Here is a 20,101-nt window from a genome sequence, read left to right as displayed (position 1 = left end):
TGTTTGTAATAATTTATAATTAATGCATCGGAATATATATAAAATATTCATTTAACCATCTTAAATATTTTTGTACATTATTTACAAGTTTATATAAAAATTTAAAGCTACTTCTTGCATTAAAATATATTTAAAAACTGTCTATTTTTCCTCTTTGTTCATAAGAATATTTAATACGGGTATGATATCACCAATTAAACTAGAATTAATGGCGTGACACTGTCACGCTTTAATTGTTCATCAATATGACCTTTCGATTGAATTAAGCCTAACAAGTGTAAACTCTTAACCAATACTTTAACGTATTTTACTATATCTTCTTGACTTAACATTTTTGTACAAACCGGGTTCAGGGTGTGACGGGTATTTTTTTACCTCTCCGTCTCACTCTCGGTCCCATGACCTTCTTGCTCTTTGACACAAAGTTCTGAAGAAAAAAAACAAAGAAAAAATATGGTCTGAAGTTAAAACAAATTAAAGCGTGTAGACAAAAATATTCCATAGTGACCGAATTAACTGAGCAATATCATTTAATCCATAACTACCGCCTTACCATAAGACCCTTGCTCATAAAATAGGGGTTTTGGACTCCATCATTTCGCTGGCAGTCCTCGCAGAAGCATAAGAATAAGGTATCTATGGCCATCTAAATAAAAAGTTCAAAATTTTTACGCGATGGTCACCCAATTAACATAAAATAAAATATCAAAAATACGCGAGAGAGATATACCTCGTAAACTCCCATGAAACAATGAGAAATGAGGAGCGCGAAGACGCAAGCGATGCTAATTGGAACCCATATGTAATTCAAGCCTTCTTTGTCCTTGACGAACTGGTAACCCACGAAGCCAGTAGCCACGGCCACGCCGACTTTACCCAAGAGAAGGACAAAGTCACCGACCGAACTAATAGCGGCCACTCGAAGGACGTTGTTGGTCAAGATATGCAAGGCTTCTTGGGCCCCTTTGCAAAAAGAATAACCGTAGATGGCTATCTCGATGAAAGCGTTTCGATTAAGATAGATTAGGAACTTTTCGAAACACCAAAGGCAGCACTGGCAACATTTGAGCAAGAAGGAGCAAGATTCGTGGTAACGATTTAGCCTAAACAATTATGACGTACCCAAACATTAGGGGCTAACGTTTCTGAGATAAAGAGTAAGGTCGCGACTTACTGTCTCTCCAGCCATTTAAAGAGAGCTCGAATGAATTTGACTAAAGCGATTAAGAGTGACCCAAGGGCCACCGATCCCAAATGATATCGGATCAAATAATAAGTCGACCTGGTGATTGGATACTCCAAATCATCTTTGTTCCTACGGGTATTATAAGGAGTTGATTCTTAAGTATGTCTAGGTGTTAGAGTAAGCTTATATAAAGTACGTTAGGCTTACCGAGTAAAGAACCAAGACGCAACGGCTCCGGCTATGATGATATGTTGGCAACTTATAATAAATTGCGTAATCCACAGTAGAGCGAATAAGTGGTACCATTGTATTCCCTGATAAAATTGAGAGAGCGTGAAGGTCACCTCGTACGTCGAGTTATCGACTTTAAAGTCGTGAGCGGTCAATATGTACGAGTACCCGATGACCCATCCACCAAACACAATGAACAAGGCGATGAAAGTCTGAAGTAGTACACGTGTGTTCTTAGTATAATAATAAATAAATTATAAATATATTCTATTAACCCATATTGGCTGAAGGATCAACATAGGCATAGCACCAATGGCTTTACCAGCTTCCCGAAATAAAACGGCGACCTGCATTTGTAATTATAAATTAAATAATTCCCTTTATTTGTAACACTATAAGATTTAAGCGTACCAATTGTATCCTTGACCGCATTATTATCACGATTAGAAAATAAATAATCTAAGAGAAAAAGGGGGTGGGGTTAAAGAATGTTTAAAGGAATGAAACACTGACGAAAATACAAATACTGACCGTTACAATGGAGCCGGCGATGGCCCCAGCGAACCATTGTTTCATCTGAGAATCCTTATTTTCAATCTTGACTGTCCCGTCGTCTCTGACCACACCATTCTTGAGCATTAGCCAAGTGTACCACATGAAAGAGGTGCCGGCCAAACAGGCGAAGAAAATACCCAATAGGACAGTCCATATAATTACTCCGGCCAAGAACCTCAACAGGATAAGCAACAAGCACGCCAAACCGAAGGCAGATAGACACGTGTACAAGATCTCTCTCCAACAGAGAGTGATGTCCGAACCCATCTCCTGGTGCGTCCAAAAACGAATTAATACAACAATAATAAAAATAGACGCGCATGTTTATAACACTAACGTCAAAGAAAGTCTTGGTGACATTAAAGTACCGCAGAAGTAATGTGACGTGAGGTTCCCGTGGTATACAACGCCAAAGTGCCGATGTTCTAAACAAATTAATTTTATTTAAATAAAACTCAACTAAACACGTCAAACTTCATTGACATACTGAAAATCAGGTTGAGGACATTCTTCTACGCACTGTCGGCGACTGACGTTTTCCGTTTTGACGATGGTAAAATCCATCAACAAAAATCTGCGTCGTACCATAGAATGATCAGATATCAGTTTCTTAACTCGTGAATAGAATCATATTTTAAAACCTTACGGAAACTGAGTTTTGTTCATTCCAGATTTTTCCGCACCTTCTAACTTAACGTTATTCATTCCGCAGATATTTCCGTAATCATCGTAACCACGTATTAATCTGAATGGATTTCCTTTCATGACGGCTATCGTTAAGACGTACGCCTAAACGCGGTAGATTTTAGACCCATGTTGCTAAGAAAGTAAAATAATCCGAAGTTCTTACCAGATAACTGCAGAAGGCGGCAAAGAGAAGTAAGAAGAGAACATCCCGGCAACCCCTGTCTCGAACGGGGCCGTCAAATTCAAATTCTGGCGGTCCTCGTTCGTCACTCTGCGATAAATTTAATACATGTTCAAAAAGCTGTCTCCAATTAACTATTAATTACTTTCAGAGAAATCAACACACAGGGGGGTTATTTCCCTCTTGCCAAGAGGCTACGCTAGACGGAGCCCGAGTTCACTACACGCGGGACTCAGCTTCTTGGCGCGAGGAAAATAACCCAAGAAGAAGGATCGCTTCTCTTTCCGAAATTAATAAAATAGTCTATAAACAAGAACTAGACCGAGACTAACTTTGGCCGAATGTACCCTGTTTCCTCCACCGCAACATCCCATCGCCCACTACTTCTTATATCTGTCGGAAAACTAAATCAAGTTTTCATGCTAGCTGCTGTCTTCGCGATTGTCCAGCAGAGTAGACGACAATTCTTCCCTACAAGAAATAAAATGAAATTATATAGATGGTTAATAAATAATACCAAAATTATATGGGTTTTTCGAGCTATGATGATTGATAAAGATATTGTTTCCGGGTTATATTCTCTCACGAAACCTTCGAAGCTCAAGTTTTCAAACGAAAGGAGGTTTTAGTTATAGAGAAATCTGCTCCAGATTTGATTTTTTATTATGCAGGTGGGGTCTTACGTTCATATCGGATATCCGGTCAGTGTCCGTCATTTCTTTTGGAAAACTAACTGACTTAGATCAAATATTTCTTTATTCTACTTCACTACAAGCACATGTAAGTCCCGTAAGTGAAATTTAAACACAAGTAACACCAACGCGTTAGGAGACTATCTTGACGCCGGAGAAAGTCTCCAGCCTGTACATAAACCACCTACATCTTACCAAAACAATTTGGAACAAAATGGGATGGGCTTCTACTTAAGTCTCGAGGGAACATCGTACCTCTTGTTTTTTTATCTTAGAACAATAGATTTTTTTAGCGCGTAACAAAAGAGTATGAGCGATGAAATATCTTTTCATCACGCGAAAAGAAAGGTGTATCTGTTTTTATAAACGTCTCGTGACACCTAATATATTTTCCCACGAGCGATACGGTACTATCAAAGCCTTATATCTGCCGATACTACAAAGCCATATAATAAAGACACTTGCCGTTAATAGGGTATAGAGAACGGTAATTAAGATATACCTATCAAATCGGGATTACTAAATCAATCTCGTGTATCGTTAGTCTTCTTACTTTTTTTTCAATCGTAACTTTAGGACATTCACCTCTTGATTATAGTTATTAAGTAAGGCTCAAAAAGATTAATAGTTGGTCACACTTTGATGCTCGATTCCGCGACTCAAATATCGGGATTGTAATAAAAGCAAAAATCATAACAAAACTTATGACTTACTGAAAATCGTGAAAGTTGCGGTTATAACTTTGTTTACCTTAAGTTCGGCTTTATTGTCACGCCTTTAAATTAATCATAATATTGTTTCTGAACAATATTAATCACGAATTGCGCGGAAAACATTAATATTCTTTGCACAACAATTTACTTTTCGTGGTTGTACAAACACCCTGGCTTCGGAAGCTCAAATATCACGGACTAGAGTTATAAGGAAATGAAAAATACTTTTTAATTCCGTCTGACGTTTCGTTTTTCTGTCTTTTGTTTTACCCTCGTTAAAAAACCAGGCTTATGATTGGTCGATAAAAAACGGCGCTTGCGTACAAGGTTCTTAAATGTACTCCTAACAAGTTTAAAGGGCTCTGGTAGTACTTAATTTAAATTGAATAACTGTTTGTGTATGTGTATGTTTATAAACTGAAAACCCACGCGCTCCAATTAAATTTGCCTTTAAAATTAATTTGGTTAAATTTATAAGATGGTTTATTTTATAGCTAGGTGAAAAGGAAAGAATAATTATAGAGGAATTTACAAGGATGTAAATTAAACAAAACTAAATTAATCACGAATGCTAAATTTTGGGAAAAGAAATTAATTACCCATGTTTTTGTGTTCAGGATGATTTTGGGATTTTCCTAATTAATTCCCCACAGCCTATAATAAAAGATTAAGACCAAAATGAATCATATTTTAGGGAAGTATCCATCCCCTCAACTCGAATATTAACTCTATAGTAAACTTGAACTTAATTTAGAAATCCCCTATGAAAAATTCCGTGTGTCATTTTACAAATTCCAAAATGTCAATAGCAATTTAAGAAACCAAAAATAAATTGTTTTTCCCAAAAACTAGGGCCCCTACTTACATTTATAAATAAAATATATCTTAGAGAAAAAATTCAAGCCGGTTTACCTCGTTTTTTTTATTGTACGTACTAAACGAGGAAAATCCATATAAAAAATTAGGTATTTTTTATGTCGAAGATACAATATGGTAATATTATTACATGGGTCAGTGATTCTCACAAGGCCAGGGGAAAAAACTAAGTATAAGAAAATGTAAAACTATATAACTTGAACTTGAATTGCATTAGTTACGTTAAAACTATTACTTTAACTATTTATTATCCGTGAATAATCAAGCGTAAGGTTAAAATTTGTTAACTGGGAGATTAAACGCTAATTAAAGGGTATTTCAAATAACGTTTTAGTTAGCACCTTTCTCAAAATACGTGTCTTTTTACCAAGGAAACGTTTGACATCATTATAACGTCAGCTAAAACCTATCCCAAACTTCTGGAGAAAGTAATGGAAACAGCTAGAAGCTGCGCAAGAGCGAAGGTTAAATCAAACGTTAAAGACGATTGATTATTCATTGATCAACGCCCAATTTTCTCCAAGAATTAACGTGATATCTATAAAATATATGGAAGCCCCGTTCGCATTGCGACTCGTTATACGTCACAAAGTATAATCTCCCAACAAACGTTGACCTCCCTCTACACAACAGCTCGCGCCCATCAAATGTCAACATCACCGATGTGCTGGCTGTGATATACAGCTGTTTTTAGTTAATTATATGCCAGGGGAAACCTTAAATTGCGAAAATAAAATATTTTTAGTTTTCAAACTTTTCATCCTGTCGCCAATATGAACTCGGTCTCCATGACTAACTTACTAAGGGTTATCATTGGGATGCACCGATAACCTCTCGGTTCTCGTATGTTAAAAAGAATCATGGGCTAGCTAGCTCAATATTCATGAGAGGAAGGTATATATTCATGAAACGCCTCAAAATAACAGAAATTCAGGTGAAATCAAGATGAACTCACTTGAAATCATGCCAGAATTAAATTCAAAAACGTCTTTTGAAGCCAAAGTCAGGCGCGCACATTTTTCCGAATTTAAGTAGATTAACTTTGAAAACAATCGAATAAGCTACTTAATTGTTAAAGATCAATTTCGTCAACTCAATATATTAATATTATTAACTAAGACCGTCTTAATTACGCGAGGAAATTAGAACCGTCCGAGAGTAGGGTAAGGTCTGATGTATCTACTAAACTCAGCTGATACGTTTAAAGGTAATCAAATGAAAGAATGAAAGTCATTTGCCGTTCCCTAACCTGCATATTCACCGGAAACCTTTACAGATCGTGCTTCTACACGTCTACCTGGATAAACACCACTCCAAAATGTACCCAAGTACTCCGACACGTCGCGGTTGAAAGAAAGAAAGCTTTTTCAAAATTCTTTCGACCTTCTTCATTGAGATTATTGGGGAATACATACAGTGGCCTAGAAATCAAATCGCCCGAAGCCCCGTGTACTTATGTTATACATACATACGTCACCCCACAACAGTATTTCGTTTATTTACTGCTAGTTACCCACCCACCTGTTGCTAGATCTCGTAAAGCCAGCCCAGTCCCGGTCGGGACGCCAAATCGTCACGTCCTCGACATTATAAACACGTTCTATTCTTTAACATCCTGTTCTAGAGAATGCCGGTTGAGTTTTATATCAAAAAACTCGATTTATTTGGCAAACTGGGACGGCTCTAGTGTTTTCCCTATGTATACCTGTTTGACTCGAAGATACGGGTTCATATTTTTAAGAAACTATTATTGGTAGAAATGAATATATTCCTAACCCACTGACAGTCAAAAATTCAAAAGACTTGACCCCTATGTTTGAGTGACAGTTATAACAATACGTTTTATGCCAAAATTTCTTAAGGATGCTTCGCTGTAGATGGGGGAATTTTTTTTTTCTAGGGGAAACGGGGTTGGAAAGTTTTTATTAACAACCATTTGGTGTTTAAAATTCGGTTGGTTCTACCTTAGCATGGGTTCCTTGCTCCTTCCTTCTACAAAGTAACAAAAGCTACTTTTGACATATAACAAGTTGGGTGGCTGATATCACCTTGCATACAAAATAATAATAATATTCCAATAAATCAAACTCACCTAATTTCAAGGTTAGTCAATAAAATTAGGAGGGTATAAGAGTTTTTAATTGGGTAAGGTTGATTAATATAAAATTCAACGCGGGTATACGGTAGATGATTGTAGTTATTTGTAAACAACTAGAACACGAGCGTCTAAAAATCTCCCGCGCGTTTTTATCCGAAATCCTAACTGATAGGACGATGAGGTAATGATTGCGTGCTCTTCTAAAAATGGACAATATCGCGATTGAAATCAAAATGAGCGTCCGGGAACAATGAGTTCACTTTAATAATAGACGAGCGTCCTGCAGTGAGAAAATGCACCCCACGGGACCACCACAAACATAATCACCATCGAGCGTAAAATTATTATTATTATTATTGCCTACCAATTTCGAGCTAAAATTGGATTTTTGCGCGTAACTTGGCAATGAAGGCAATATTAGCGATTGACTCATCATTTCAAGCTAGTTTCGTCAGCTATGGCTGTATCGAAGTGTAGATCGTTCAACTTAGGCTAAGGTACAGTCACTTATGTATAAATGCGACAGCTGGGTTGAGAATCGCGCAATCAAAGAGTCAATAACAGTACGTTTGCGTTTAAACGGTGTTATTATAGGAGAGTGAATAGGGAATCTATAAATTTTTCCTAAGAATATTCAGTCATTTAAATACTTGCGGAGAAAGCAATGCACGTGGGCTGGAGGTCACCCTATTATGTTACTTCTCAAGCCCCAAGATGCAACGATAGAAGGAGCCCGGGTTCACTAGACCCGGCCCGGGTAGGTAGCCCCCTGTGGAGCTTGCTTCTCTTTTGACATTAATGGAATGTCTATTACAATGAGAAACCCGCAGAGCCCGAAAATGTTCCGAGAAATGAAAGGGACAGTTTTGGGAGGTATGGAAGAGATTCAAGAGACTGCGTTACACTTGGTTATTCAAGGAAAAATTTAATATATTCATGAGCGAGCTTTTGTTTCTCTCATGAAAGTTCTAAGAACTGACTGGTGTTTAGGGAATATGGGAATAGAGACGCGACGCCTCGCATCGGCAATTTTCATTTAAATATTTAACTAAACGACATTCAATATGCGGTAGCTAGATGACTAAGCCGAAATGTTAATTTCTAAAACAATACGTTTAGTCGAATAAACCGAATTTACATGCAAGGAACGCTTCCAACTTAGTAGTTTATAACACACCTGTACATGACATAAAGCACCTGCGTGTACACGGAATTACTAACAAAAGAAACTAATTACTGAAACATTGTTATCGCGTCAGTCTAAGTTTTCTTCGCAATAAACCCCGGTTATAAGTCAAAACAAAATCCATATATATTAAAAACATTCACGATATTCGATTACCCTTATCTAAATTATCAATTAAGCAAATATTTAAATAAGTTTTGAACAAAATAACGTACTTTGGCGAGGAGCGTCGAAAGCGTCGCTCTCATGGTAACAATTATTGCTTAATGCTGTTGAAGTTGGTTGGTTAGGGGATTTGTTGGAAAAAGAATGCTAGCAACCCTTTCGCCGGAAGGATTTCTCTTGTTAGAAAAGAGAAAAGTCATTATATCGAGCGTATAGCCAACCCGCAAAGGTATAGTAGTTGTACACATGCAGTCTGTCCAGTAGAAAAATATGAAAAAATGTATATTAAAACTTCGGAGTGGGTCACGCGAAATTCAGGTACTGGACAACTGAAACCCCCGCCTGGACACAAGGCCACTGCCATGGAAGGACGTTGAGCCGCTTCGATTTATTTTTCTAGGAGGTCAGCTACAAGTATACCGAAGGCTCCTCCGATATGTCTATCAAACTGGACACAAAATTGACGAGCGTGTGATAAATGTAACATTTTTATAAGGGTAGCTAAATTTAACTTCGAATTAAACCTGGACAGTTCTAGACTCGATTGAGGGAGAAATAAGTATTCCTAATAATTTCACTCATGGTCACACTCAAAGACGAGGGGTCATTCACTAAACATAACTCAAGAATCTCCGTGAGATTTCGCCATTTGTCTAAACATTTGATATTATCACTCGCTTATAAACTTCGCACACATACTAACGTATTGATTAGTTAAATAAACCTACTGACGTACTTATTTCCATTGCGAGTTTCAAAAGTGACGCGAACTTGGTTGACGGTGGCATTCTTATCGATTCCAGACTATTGTTTGTTCCAATCGCGCCCTTGAAATTAAATCTGTCATCGTAGAACTTGTCTTCAAATATTATAATAAATCGTTCAGTTCTTATATATTCTTCATTTAAATATTATTCCATATTTTTCCATCAACTCGAAAAGTTGTTTCTTACATGATCAGGAAAATCCAGTTTAGATTAATTAAAATAACTCCACCTAATGAAACCCTAGTATAATTTCATTAAACTTGATTGACCAATCAAATATTTGAGAAACACTTTTGGCGGGAAATACGTCGAAGAAGCGCCTATTTGTTTCCGGTTCCAAACGCGAACTAAAAGTAGGAAGTGAAAGGTTTAATTTTTATGGCGCGTCGTGGTCAGTCCACGCGGTTTTGTTAATTCAGGGACTATCTAAGCGTCGTGATTACTAATAACCGTTGCCAATAGCAACCGAGTGTCCAGTGACCCAAATTTGGGTACATTTTCTCTCGCATTTTCTATTGTGTAAGTCCGGTGAAAGCTACTGAAAGGTGGTACCGACAGTTACTATATAATGTAAATCCGAGGGAAATCGATTCACCCCGAGTTTGACCAAGTTCAGAGTCGAGGTTAAGAGTACATTTACTTCCGCGTGGGACAAAAAAAATTAGGATTTCATAAACGTTCAGTGACTTCGGTCGTTAAAGGACAGACGCGAGCTATTCGATATAAAAGGGGTTAGCTTTGGGGGATGGATTCGAAGTTCGAACACGTGGCAGCTGTTTAAAAGGTGGTGTCGCGTGTGTCCTTCGAGAGTTATATCTCTGGGAAAACCCGGGAAAGCTCAGATACCTTGATTTCAAATTCGAAGCTGATTTTTACAATATTGCAAAGTGTAATATTATTCTAACTTTCGAAGGTATACGGAACCCACATACGGGTTGAGATCAACCCACCCAGAGGGGGAAAAACCGAGATCGCGTTGTACACTAAAGCCTAACTCTTTATTTGAAAGTTCTTAGAACTTATATGTGTTTTTTGGGTACAGGTTAAAGGTGGAGTCCACTTAAAGAGCGTTCTTCCCCGGAAACACGGAATGGAACTTAGAGGAAGACCATTGTTTTATTTCCGAAAAATTAAAGGATGATGTTTTCTCTTGGACAATGTTTTGATAAATTGATATTTAATTCACATAATCCCTAAATTGTATTAATATTTCATTGTATAAACTATTGGGAAATAAAGTTCAGTGAACTTTTGGCTTTTAATTAGTCTAATGAAAGAAATATATAGGCATATAGGCAAGGAATTGTAAATTTTTATCGCGATTTAATGAAACGTAAATTTTGGCCGAAATCGTAAAATTTAAATTTACTAGGGGTCAAAGGGCAGAGTTTTGTAGCAAAGCACGCTGTTATAAATAGATTATTAACAACAACACATTTCTGTACTGGGTTTTCTATTAATTCAATAACAAGAATTGTCAAGACTCAAGAGCAGAGTTTCGGAAAACCCTTCTAAGAAGTAGAAAAGCAAAAATATTGGCCGCATGTTTGTCGATTCCCTTTGCCAAATAAAAAAACCCTTTCTTTATCATTTAGCGTAAACCCTTTAACAATGGTATAGTAAACCTCACTATTTTTCAAGTTTACCCCCACCCCATTGTATGCCCACGTCACTTAGAAAAACAGGTGGACATTTCAACTCCTCTTTCTTTGAATGCAAAAACACCTGAAGAAGCTATTATCTGGTACAAAAGAGTGCCCAATCCCTTCTCAATGACCTGAACTTTCACCTTTCCTATCTATTTCAAGTAAAGGGTGGGTTATAGAAGAAGAGGACGGTCAGGATCAGGACCTTTCCAACGAGCCACCTTTGATCCAATAGAAATGGGGGAGGGGGAGAGAATAGGTGAAAGGTTTAGTTGTAATTTTTGAGAACATTTACTGATGGTCATTTCTGCTCTTCGTCATTTCATTTGGGGCCTGGATTTTGGTCAGGTCACCACGAGCCTCGAGGAATTTCAGTTTCGTTGGTTCTTCGGGTAATAAGTAGCGAATCTCGAAGGACTTTACCACCGCCAGACTTGGAATATTTTCCCGGACTTGTGCTTTTTATCATCACTTGGACATTGGATTTTAGTATGGTTCGCGCGCGTACTAACGGAGTTTAATTTGTGCCTTTGGATAATAATTATCGGAGTTCTAAGGACTTATCCAGGATGGAACGAATCAAACGTTCCTTCAGCAAAAAAAGTAAAAGAGAAGCGGCAAAACAGGTATGTTTATTCTTTAAATAACTTCTAATTAACGCAACCTAGAGTTTAAATTTAAAAATTAATATCTTTGTGGGAAGTAAAACGATTTTTGCGGTAATTTTCCAAAAAGCAATCTACCCTTTTGATCAATAATAGATTAGTGGCACTCCATGTTATTTCCCAATAGAGCTTAATACGGTCAAAGGTAGGGGGGCTGCCATTACTCTATAATTAAATTTCCATATATTATTCGCACTTTTGGGGAGCTTGACATAATTAGCTCAATCAGTTTGCGATTTTTTCGCCTTGAAAAAAGGTTTCAAAGGTGTAAAAACCCATGTCGGACGCGAACCACATTGGTCAACGTTTTCCGAAGGCGCGAACGTTTGGGGTTCGCTCGAGTCGACCACGGGGACCAACGTTGGGGGTGGGGGAGGGGAGTGAAAAGTACGAGCTAAGCGGTGCCGCAAAACTCCACTGTCCACCATTTTTTTTTCTTTCTTTCTTTGAATTTGGGGGCTTTGAACGATTGGTTTTACCCCAAAGATAAATTTTTCCGAAGGAAAAAAAGTCCTTCAAGAATAAGCAAATAGTACAAAATCTGGTGCAATTATAATACATATATAAAACTATATATATATGAATATTAAATAGAACTAAATAAAACTATATGAATATTAATTAGAACTAAATAAAACTATATGAATATTAATTAGAACTAAAGTTCTTGAACAGTTTGGAAGCGACCAAACGTTTTCGTGGGGAAAAAACTTTTACCAAAAGTTAATAATATTACATACATGTATGTAATATTATTAACTTTTGCTTTTACTTGACCATTTGTGAATGATTTTAATTTGACAAAAGTAACGATTTGACTTAACATTATCTAGCTGGAACCCGTTAAATTCGATTCCGTGGTCATTTACGAAAATGGCATTGATGACCCCTCGGAATATTACCGAATCAGGGCGAGCGATCTAACTTTGGATAAACACAACGCTGTCGAACGAGAGGCAGCTGTGGACGAAGACTATTGCCCTAGAACACCCGAGTTCGTCCACACCATGCGGCCTTTATCAACGATCCCCGAAGTCACGGACACGGACGAGTCCGACGCGTCGTTTTCGGATCCATCCGAAATACCAAAGGAGAATCAAAATCGAGACACTTTGGAAAACACCGATAAGGAGTCGTTACTGAGTTCGCCAGAGCTTCACCGGGACACTTCGGAAACCAGCGATCGGGGTGGTTCGGAAACCAGCGATCGGGGTGCTTCGGAAACCACCGATAGGGACGCTTCGGAAATCACCGACCGGGACGCTTCGGAAATCATCGATCGGGACGCTTCGGAAATCATCGATCGGGACGCTTCGGAAATCACCGACCGGGACGCTTCGGAAATCACCGACCGGGACGCTTCGGAAATCATCGATCGGGACGCTTCGGAAATCACCGACCGGGACGCTTCGGAAATCACCGACCGGGACGCTTCGGAAATCATCGATCGGGACGCTTCGGAAATCATCGATCGGGACGCTTCGGAAATCATCGATCGGGACGCTTCGGAAATCATCGATCGGGACGCTTCGGAAATCACCGACCGGGACGCTTGGCAAATCACAGACTGGGACGCTAGGCAAAACACCGATCAGGAAGCTTTGCAAAACACCGACCGGGACACTTTGGAAAATACCGATAAGGAGCCGTTACCGAGCCCGCCAGAGCTTCATGTCCCAGCCGAAAATATGCACAGTGACGACAGTAAACAATCTTCACCAGAGGGCCGTCGAACCGTTAGGTTCGCCGAGAACGTTCAAGAATTACTACCACCACCGAGGAATTCGAAAAAGGTCAGTCTTTCTCTCTTGTTTTTGGGTTCGGGATAAAGTATATCAATACGAAAAGGCGCGACTAGATTGACCAAACTACCGACATTGTCCGACCACCTGTTTACGTTCACTTTACGACTCGTTTGTACTACAGCTTGAAACATTTTTTATTTCAGAAGGACCGTCAGCGAAGGGGTGCGGATATGAACGGTTTAGAAAACAGGCATGGGGCAGAGGGGGCGGCCAACAATAAATCCCAAACGGTCCCCATGTCGACGAAAAAACATCGTCGCCGGTCGGAGGAGAGCGGAAGCGATGACGAAATCACGGAAATCGGTAGTAGACACTATGACTTTAACGTGCATGAAGTCGTTAGGAAGGCCACGCTGGTTCGTTTATCTTCACTGAACATTTCGCTTTCCGAGTTGGAGTCGAGGATGGAAGAGGTAAGTCTTCTTTCTTAGATTCCGGTCCAAAAACTTTAAATCTCTTAATCTTATTCCAGGTGGAACGTGAACGGCGGTTGGTTAGGGTTTTGAACCGTTTGGAAAACCAGCGTAGACTAGAGGAGGCGGAAAATGAGAGGTCAGAAAGGGCCCGTATGTCGCTGAAAAGACAGCTTTACCGAGCCGAGGAGAGCAGAAATGATACCAATGACGATAGCTTGAGAAAAGCCAGCAAGTTGGCCAAGATCGCTCGTGAAGCTTCACCCAGTATTTCGCCCTCCGATATGAACTTGAAAAAGGTAGATCTTTCTTTTTTAGTTTTCGATCCAAATTTGCAAGTAAACTGGCCTATTTTTTACTAACTTTGAAACATTTGATCTTATTTCAGGAGGAACGTGAACGGCGGCGGGTTAAGATTTCGAAAGCTTTGGAAAACCAACGTAGACTAGAGGAGGCGGAAAAGGAGATGTCCCAAAGGGTCCGTATGCCGCCAATAAGACAACCTTACCGAGCGGAGGAGAGCAGAAATGATACCCATAATGATGACTTGAGAAGAGCCAGAGAGTCGGCCGAGATCCCTCGTGAAGCTACACCGAGTATTTCGCCCTCGGAAAAGGTAAGTCTTTCTTTCTTAGTTTCCGGGTTCTGGATGAAGTGTTTGGTCCAAAATTTCGCAAAAATCGGCCTCTTTCTGAGAATGGTCGTTCAACCGTTTACTATACTATACATCCGCGTATACTCACATTAAATATTTTTTATAATATTCCAGAAGAAAGATCGGAACGAATGGTTTAGTCGTTTAGAGTTCATTTTGTGCTGCGTTGCCCTTTCGGTAGGCATTGGAAATGTTTGGAGGTTTCCATTCTTGGCCTACAGCAACGGAGGGGCCGCCTTCCTTTTCGCGTACGTCATCCTACTTGTTCTTGTTGGAAAGCCAATGTACCACTTGGAACTCGCTTGGGGTCAATTTTGCCGATCGGGACCAGTCGACGTCTTTGGATGCTGCTCGATAGGAAAGGGAATTGGTTACGCCATGGTCGTGGTAGCGTTTCTGGTCTCCGTCTATTACAACGTCATCGTATCCTACTGCATTTTCTACTTGGGACACACCTTTATGGCGGATCTACCTTGGGTTGGATGTGACCATTGGTGGCTCAAGGATAACTCTACTTGCTACGATCGTCAGTCTGGACTGGTAAGTTAAAAGACTGCTCTTTTACTCTAAATTAATTGTTCCTTAAATTAAAAAAAAAATTATTGCAGCCTCACTGTAATGAATTTGACGCTATTACCGCCTTCAACGACACCATGTCCAATGTCAATGTCACGCATCAGGCCGCGAATTGCACTAACGCAACCCTTCATACTTCAGCCGAATTGTTCTGGGAGTAAGTATTGTTAACTAGATTCTAGAGATCATTTTTAAATACCACTTTACTTACTAAATTTACTTTGCTGTCATTCCTAGACGGTATGTTCTGGACATTTCCGACGGACTTGAGTTCATGGGAGGAATCCATTATGGTCTAATGATCTGTTTGGCCATTGCTTGGATTATGACGTACAGCTGCGTTTACAAGAGTGTCAGATCTTCCGGGAAAGTCGTTTACTTCACGGCCGCGTTACAATCCTTGATTCTTCTCATATTGATCGTTCGGGGAGTGACTCTGGAAGGAGCTTCTAAAGGATTAGAGTACTTTTTTATTCCGGAATGGAAGAAGCTCTTAGATTTCGAGGTATGACTCATATAACGAGTGTGATAAAATGTAATTACTAATTATATCATCCAATTAGGTTTGGCACAAAGCGGCTGAGCAACTTTTCTTCTCTTTGAGCGTTTCCATGGGAAGTCTCTACGTGTATGGCAGTTTCAACAAGTCCGGAAAGCATATTGCCTGGTAATAATACATCATTGATTGTTCAATTCTCTCGGGGTTTTAATCTATTTTTTTCTCAACTTTCCAGGGACGCTAGTATTATCAGTTACATTGATTTCATCACGAGTATCTTGGCATCCATCGTAATTTTCTCCGTACTTGGTAACATGTCTGTCGAACTCGGAATTCCCATTGAAAAAGTAGCCCATCAAGGTACGAAAACTTTAAATTTGCTACGTTCAAAAGAATGACTTATAAACTAATTTTTCTTTATTTTTAGGTCAAGGTTTGGCGTTTGTGACGTTTCCCGAAGCCCTCAGTAGACTATGGTGTCCTCAAATCTGGAGCGCATTGTTCTTTTTCATGTTATTGCTTCTAGGATTGGACAGTGAAGTAAGTGTCATGGCGTATTTGGCGTTAGGAATAAGAACTAACAAGTGTTTTTATTACATTGAACAGTTTGCCATGTTGGAAGTGATTTTGACAACCATTTTGGACAAACTTCCACGTATGAAGGAGCACAGAACTAAGCTGGCCTTGGTTATTTGCGGGATATGCTTCATCAGCGGATTATTTTGCGTCATGAGGGTATGTATTTAAGAAAACCTCGTTCGCGTAAGGTTCAAATAAAATCTAAGAACCGTTTATCAATTTTCAGAACGGGCAGTACGTCCTAAATTTGTTGGATACATACGGAGGAGGATTCAGCGTCATTTTCATCTCCCTTTTCGAAATAATGTCTCTAATGTGGGGTTACGGACTAAGAAAAGTGGGAAAGGATTTGAGGAAGTCAACGGGTAGCCGTCCATCTTATTTTTGGCAAACATGTTGGGTAGCAATCACACCAGCTACACTTTTGGTAATTATAACCACGTGTAGTTTTATTTGAGTCGAACAAACATTTATATTTTTCCTTTTCGTTTACGACAGTTCATTTGCGCTTGGACTCTCTGGGACACGAAACCCTTAATATACGGAAGCGACTACGTTTATCCATTCTGGGGCAAATTAATCGGCTGGGGTTTCGTAATGTGTAGCGTTGGACTTATTCCTATTATGGCTCTGATTGAACTTTGGCGTCACAGATCGGTAAGTAATTTAAATCGTGCGCTAAGACGAGCCAATAGGCTTTAACGTAATTTCTAAATTTAGAACATCAAGAAGGCTTTTAGTCCGGATGAAGATTTCAGGGCTCTATGGAAAGAAAGGCACGGATTGAACTTATTTCCGGATGAAGAAAACCCAACTCATTTCGTAAATGGGAACTCTGGGAATAACGTGATATACTACGATGAAAATGACGTATTGGACGATTCATTTGACAATCACATATCGCCTTGTGCCAATGGTAGAGCTTCCCTCGTCGAGCTCTATTGGGAGGGGGTTGAAACCCCTCCCTCATTCCAAAATTCATTCCCAATTTATTATTAAGTTTGGTCTAAATCGTGCTGCATCATTATAATCGTTATACATCGCGCTCCAACAACGTCATCGTCATAAATCTTACGCTCCAACAACGTCATCGTCATAAATCTCGCGCTCCAACAACGTCATCGTCATAAATCTCGCGCTCCAACAACGTCATCGTCATAAATCTCGCGCTCCAACATCGTCATCATCCTAAATATCGCGCTTCAACATTTGTCAACGTCATTGTTCTCGTGCTGCAATATTAGCGTCGTCCTAAATCGCAATTTCCTATTAGTTAACCTTTAATGGTTACAGCAATAACTCATTAAATTCGTTAAAGAATTCTAATGGGTCAATTTTAAACGCAATATTTTTGTATCAAATTTTTCGTGCAATGTATTGGCAACCAATGCCCCTTTTCTAATCATTTTCATTAATAAACTTTTGGAATTTTAAAATGTTTCATTTTATTAAAAAAAAATTTTAAATCTATAGAAAAAGGAGCCAAACACGTGGCTCTTCCTTATTCAAAATTTCCCGCCTAAAAGATAAAAACCCACCTTTTCTCAATATTTTTGCGCCATCTATCGACAAACCTTGATAGTAATCCTGGTCCAACTCCGCAAAATAAAATAAATTATTTCCTTAATCCGTCGTTTACACTTAGAAAAGAAATGAAATTTCATATAAAAAATTTAATGAATTGCTACACATTTTGGGGGTTTTAGAATAATCACAATATTGGCCATTTACCCACAAACTAAGCCAACATAAAAAATATAATAACTAGGCCTATTTAGGATTTTTTTTTTAATTATTTTGAATTCTAAAACCCACAGGAAAAAAAATGAACCACTTTTTTGGGTTTGGCGAGACATTCAACAATAATAAGGTTAATAAAAATCCTTCAATGATTGCGTATCATAAAAAAAAAACAAAAATACAGAAATAAGTAAAGAAATATAAAAAAAAAATAATAATAATATTAAGGAAGTTCCATTTCATTGGAAGTGGATTGTTGGGCAACATTAGAAGAATGTGGAGGAGGACTTAGATGATGGTTAGCGGAAGATACAGTTTCTCCAGAAGTAGTTGGCATTTCAAAAATTTTATTCCCATTTCTAGCTCCCAGAATTTTCAAGTAATTAGCGGGAACTAGCCCAGTTTGAGCTCCATCAACCGAAGCCAGTAGCCAACCACGAATTTTGGGTTGAAGGGCTGTTTTTTTATTTATTTCAAATAAAAAACAAAACACGTATCCCCTCTTTAGTTTATACCGCAATATGACACCCAGGGAAGAAATATTTGTACCTTTGGGGGCCAAGACAACTTTTTGTCCAGATCTAAAAGAAAGTTCCTTAGGAGTTTCCCCCTGAAAATCATATTTAGCCACCGCTTCATAATGGTTGTCTTCCCCTGTTTTCCATTTATCTAAGAAAGAGGTATTATGGGTGCTGGTTAAAAGGATAATTAATAAATGCATACCAGAGGCTTTAACAGGGTCAACTGCGGATAAGAGTTTCCATATTAGCCAAGGAGCTCCCAAAACAACTCCAAAGAACATCATAATTGGCCAGGAAGAACGTGATCTCTTTAAATCAAGTTCATCCAAGTTTTCAGTTGCGGCTTTAGCAGCTGCTGACCATGCTCCTTCAGAGGCAGGGTTAACCCGACTTAAACCTATTTAATATTAAGTTGCTTTTAACACTAAAATATAAACTAAATTTAAAATTGAGTAATAATACATGCCTAAAAGGTACAGAGCTTTCCTAAACAACCAGTGTAACGTTCTAACTAAAGCTAATGTCGATAAAATTTGAGCCAAATGATTTTTCAGTCTGGAAAAATGATCGGCTACTCCAATCACGGCTCTAAATGAACTATAAACAGCGTGATACGTCGATTCTAACATCATGCTAACGGAACCAAAAGCTTGTACTATAGATTCTATGGATTGGAATGCCTGCCGCGAACTTTCTTCAGCCATTCTGAAGAAATTATCACCACCACCAACTGCGCCACTTCCGTAATAGTCACTCACTCCTCCAGCCCCATACCCCAGTCTATTTCCGTACATTGAATAAGGGGAGTAACCGCTGCCATACATTGGACTCGAATAACTATAAGGTGAATAGGAATTAAATCCCGAATAACCGAGTCCATTTCCTAAACCACCGTATCTATTCATAGCTGGATTGTTCATAGCTTGCTGTTGCTCTGGTCTAGGGGGTAAAGGAGGAGCCGCTTGACAATGCTGAGATGTAGAACCCCCATTCGCGTCTCCTCCGCTAGTATTGTTATTATTTGGAATTTGATTTCCAGTTGATTGGAAAGCCAAATGACTTCCTGGTCCAACACCCAGTCTATTGGCAAAATCGGGATTCCTGAAGCGTAAAAGTCACTTAGATAGGCTTAATATCGATTAAATTAATTTTCACGTTGAGTCATACCAGTTTCCAGGGAAAATATTTGCCGGAAAACCCGTATTGCGATTCATATTCTGTCTATTTACTAGGCTATTCCAAGCCCTTTGAGGGGGACTCATTTCTACCTAAGCCTTGGTTAAATTTTTGATGAATTGCGAAATTCGCGATTTTGTCTTTGCCAACCAACATACAACTTTCTTACATCGTTGATAATACTACAAAATTAATTTAAAATACTCTCAACTTTCCTAAAAATTAATGGTTAATATTCCTGCTAGTCGTGAGGTGGTAGAATGTAGATCTAACTGAAACTAGCCAGCTACGCACTCTCCCTAAGCAAATAGGTCAAAAGGCGTCATAAACCACGTGGTTCATGCATTTATGTTTAATAGTTTTCCTCAATTAATTTCCCAATATAAGAAAAACCCAATGCAATAACTTTCACCAGTCAAGGATAATAAATCAATTTAAGAATGTTTATTTTTTTCCTTATTTTCACTTTGAACAGGAAATCTTTTCATG

At 38.8% G+C, this 20,101-nt stretch overlaps 4 protein-coding genes across 5 annotated transcripts; 2 read left to right on the top strand and 2 right to left on the bottom strand.

Annotated features, from left to right (window-relative positions):
• Positions 1-73: 73 nt before the first annotated feature.
• On the bottom strand, positions 74-6,714 carry LOC149717901 (choline transporter-like protein 1). Of its 2 annotated transcripts, XM_089841330.1 has the most exons (14): positions 6,077-6,714; positions 3,173-3,311; positions 2,823-2,930; positions 2,619-2,761; positions 2,460-2,546; positions 2,310-2,397; positions 1,949-2,242; positions 1,829-1,876; positions 1,693-1,764; positions 1,394-1,629; positions 1,175-1,315; positions 731-1,103; positions 554-646; positions 74-427 (listed from the first exon to the last, which is right to left on the bottom strand). In XM_089841330.1, the coding sequence occupies exons 2-14, from the start codon at positions 3,212-3,214 to the stop codon at positions 350-352; spliced, it is 1,803 nt and encodes a 600-aa protein (XP_089697456.1). In that variant the 5' UTR covers positions 3,215-3,311; positions 6,077-6,714; the 3' UTR covers positions 74-349. The 2 variants fall into 2 exon arrangements, with proteins under 2 accessions (XP_089697456.1, XP_089697457.1); XM_089841331.1 differs by lacking the exon at positions 6,077-6,714 and having other exon boundaries at positions 3,173-4,374.
• A 4,610-nt stretch (positions 6,715-11,324) lies between these two features.
• On the top strand, positions 11,325-13,981 carry LOC149717900 (uncharacterized). The gene is made up of 4 exons (XM_089836713.1): positions 11,325-11,609; positions 12,482-13,441; positions 13,597-13,866; positions 13,952-13,981. The coding sequence occupies exons 1-4, from the start codon at positions 11,553-11,555 to the stop codon at positions 13,979-13,981; spliced, it is 1,317 nt and encodes a 438-aa protein (XP_089692839.1). The 5' UTR covers positions 11,325-11,552.
• LOC149717899 (sodium- and chloride-dependent GABA transporter 2-like) lies at positions 13,931-17,211 on the top strand. Its single transcript, XM_089841327.1, has 12 exons — positions 13,931-14,165; positions 14,255-14,482; positions 14,636-15,061; positions 15,130-15,254; positions 15,335-15,602; positions 15,661-15,764; positions 15,832-15,956; positions 16,024-16,136; positions 16,203-16,331; positions 16,402-16,602; positions 16,674-16,832; positions 16,896-17,211. Exons 1-12 carry the CDS (start codon positions 14,022-14,024, stop codon positions 17,172-17,174), a joined length of 2,301 nt encoding a protein of 766 aa, XP_089697453.1. The 5' UTR covers positions 13,931-14,021; the 3' UTR covers positions 17,175-17,211.
• Positions 17,212-17,833: 622 nt separating this feature from the next.
• On the bottom strand, positions 17,834-19,896 carry Pex13 (peroxisomal biogenesis factor 13). Its single transcript, XM_089841332.1, has 5 exons — positions 19,604-19,896; positions 18,903-19,537; positions 18,639-18,833; positions 18,465-18,584; positions 17,834-18,371 (listed from the first exon to the last, which is right to left on the bottom strand). Exons 1-5 carry the CDS (start codon positions 19,696-19,698, stop codon positions 18,139-18,141), a joined length of 1,278 nt encoding a protein of 425 aa, XP_089697458.1. The 5' UTR covers positions 19,699-19,896; the 3' UTR covers positions 17,834-18,138.
• Positions 19,897-20,101: the final 205 nt, after the last annotated feature.

Source organism: Phalangium opilio, unplaced genomic scaffold (assembly GCF_054372755.1).
Source record: "Phalangium opilio isolate 3A_F unplaced genomic scaffold, DU_Popi_V2 ptg000003l_1, whole genome shotgun sequence".
NCBI lineage: Eukaryota > Metazoa > Arthropoda > Arachnida > Opiliones > Phalangiidae > Phalangium > Phalangium opilio.
The sequence above is the reverse complement of the archived record's forward strand: the minus strand, read 5'-3'. Positions and strand labels throughout refer to the sequence as shown.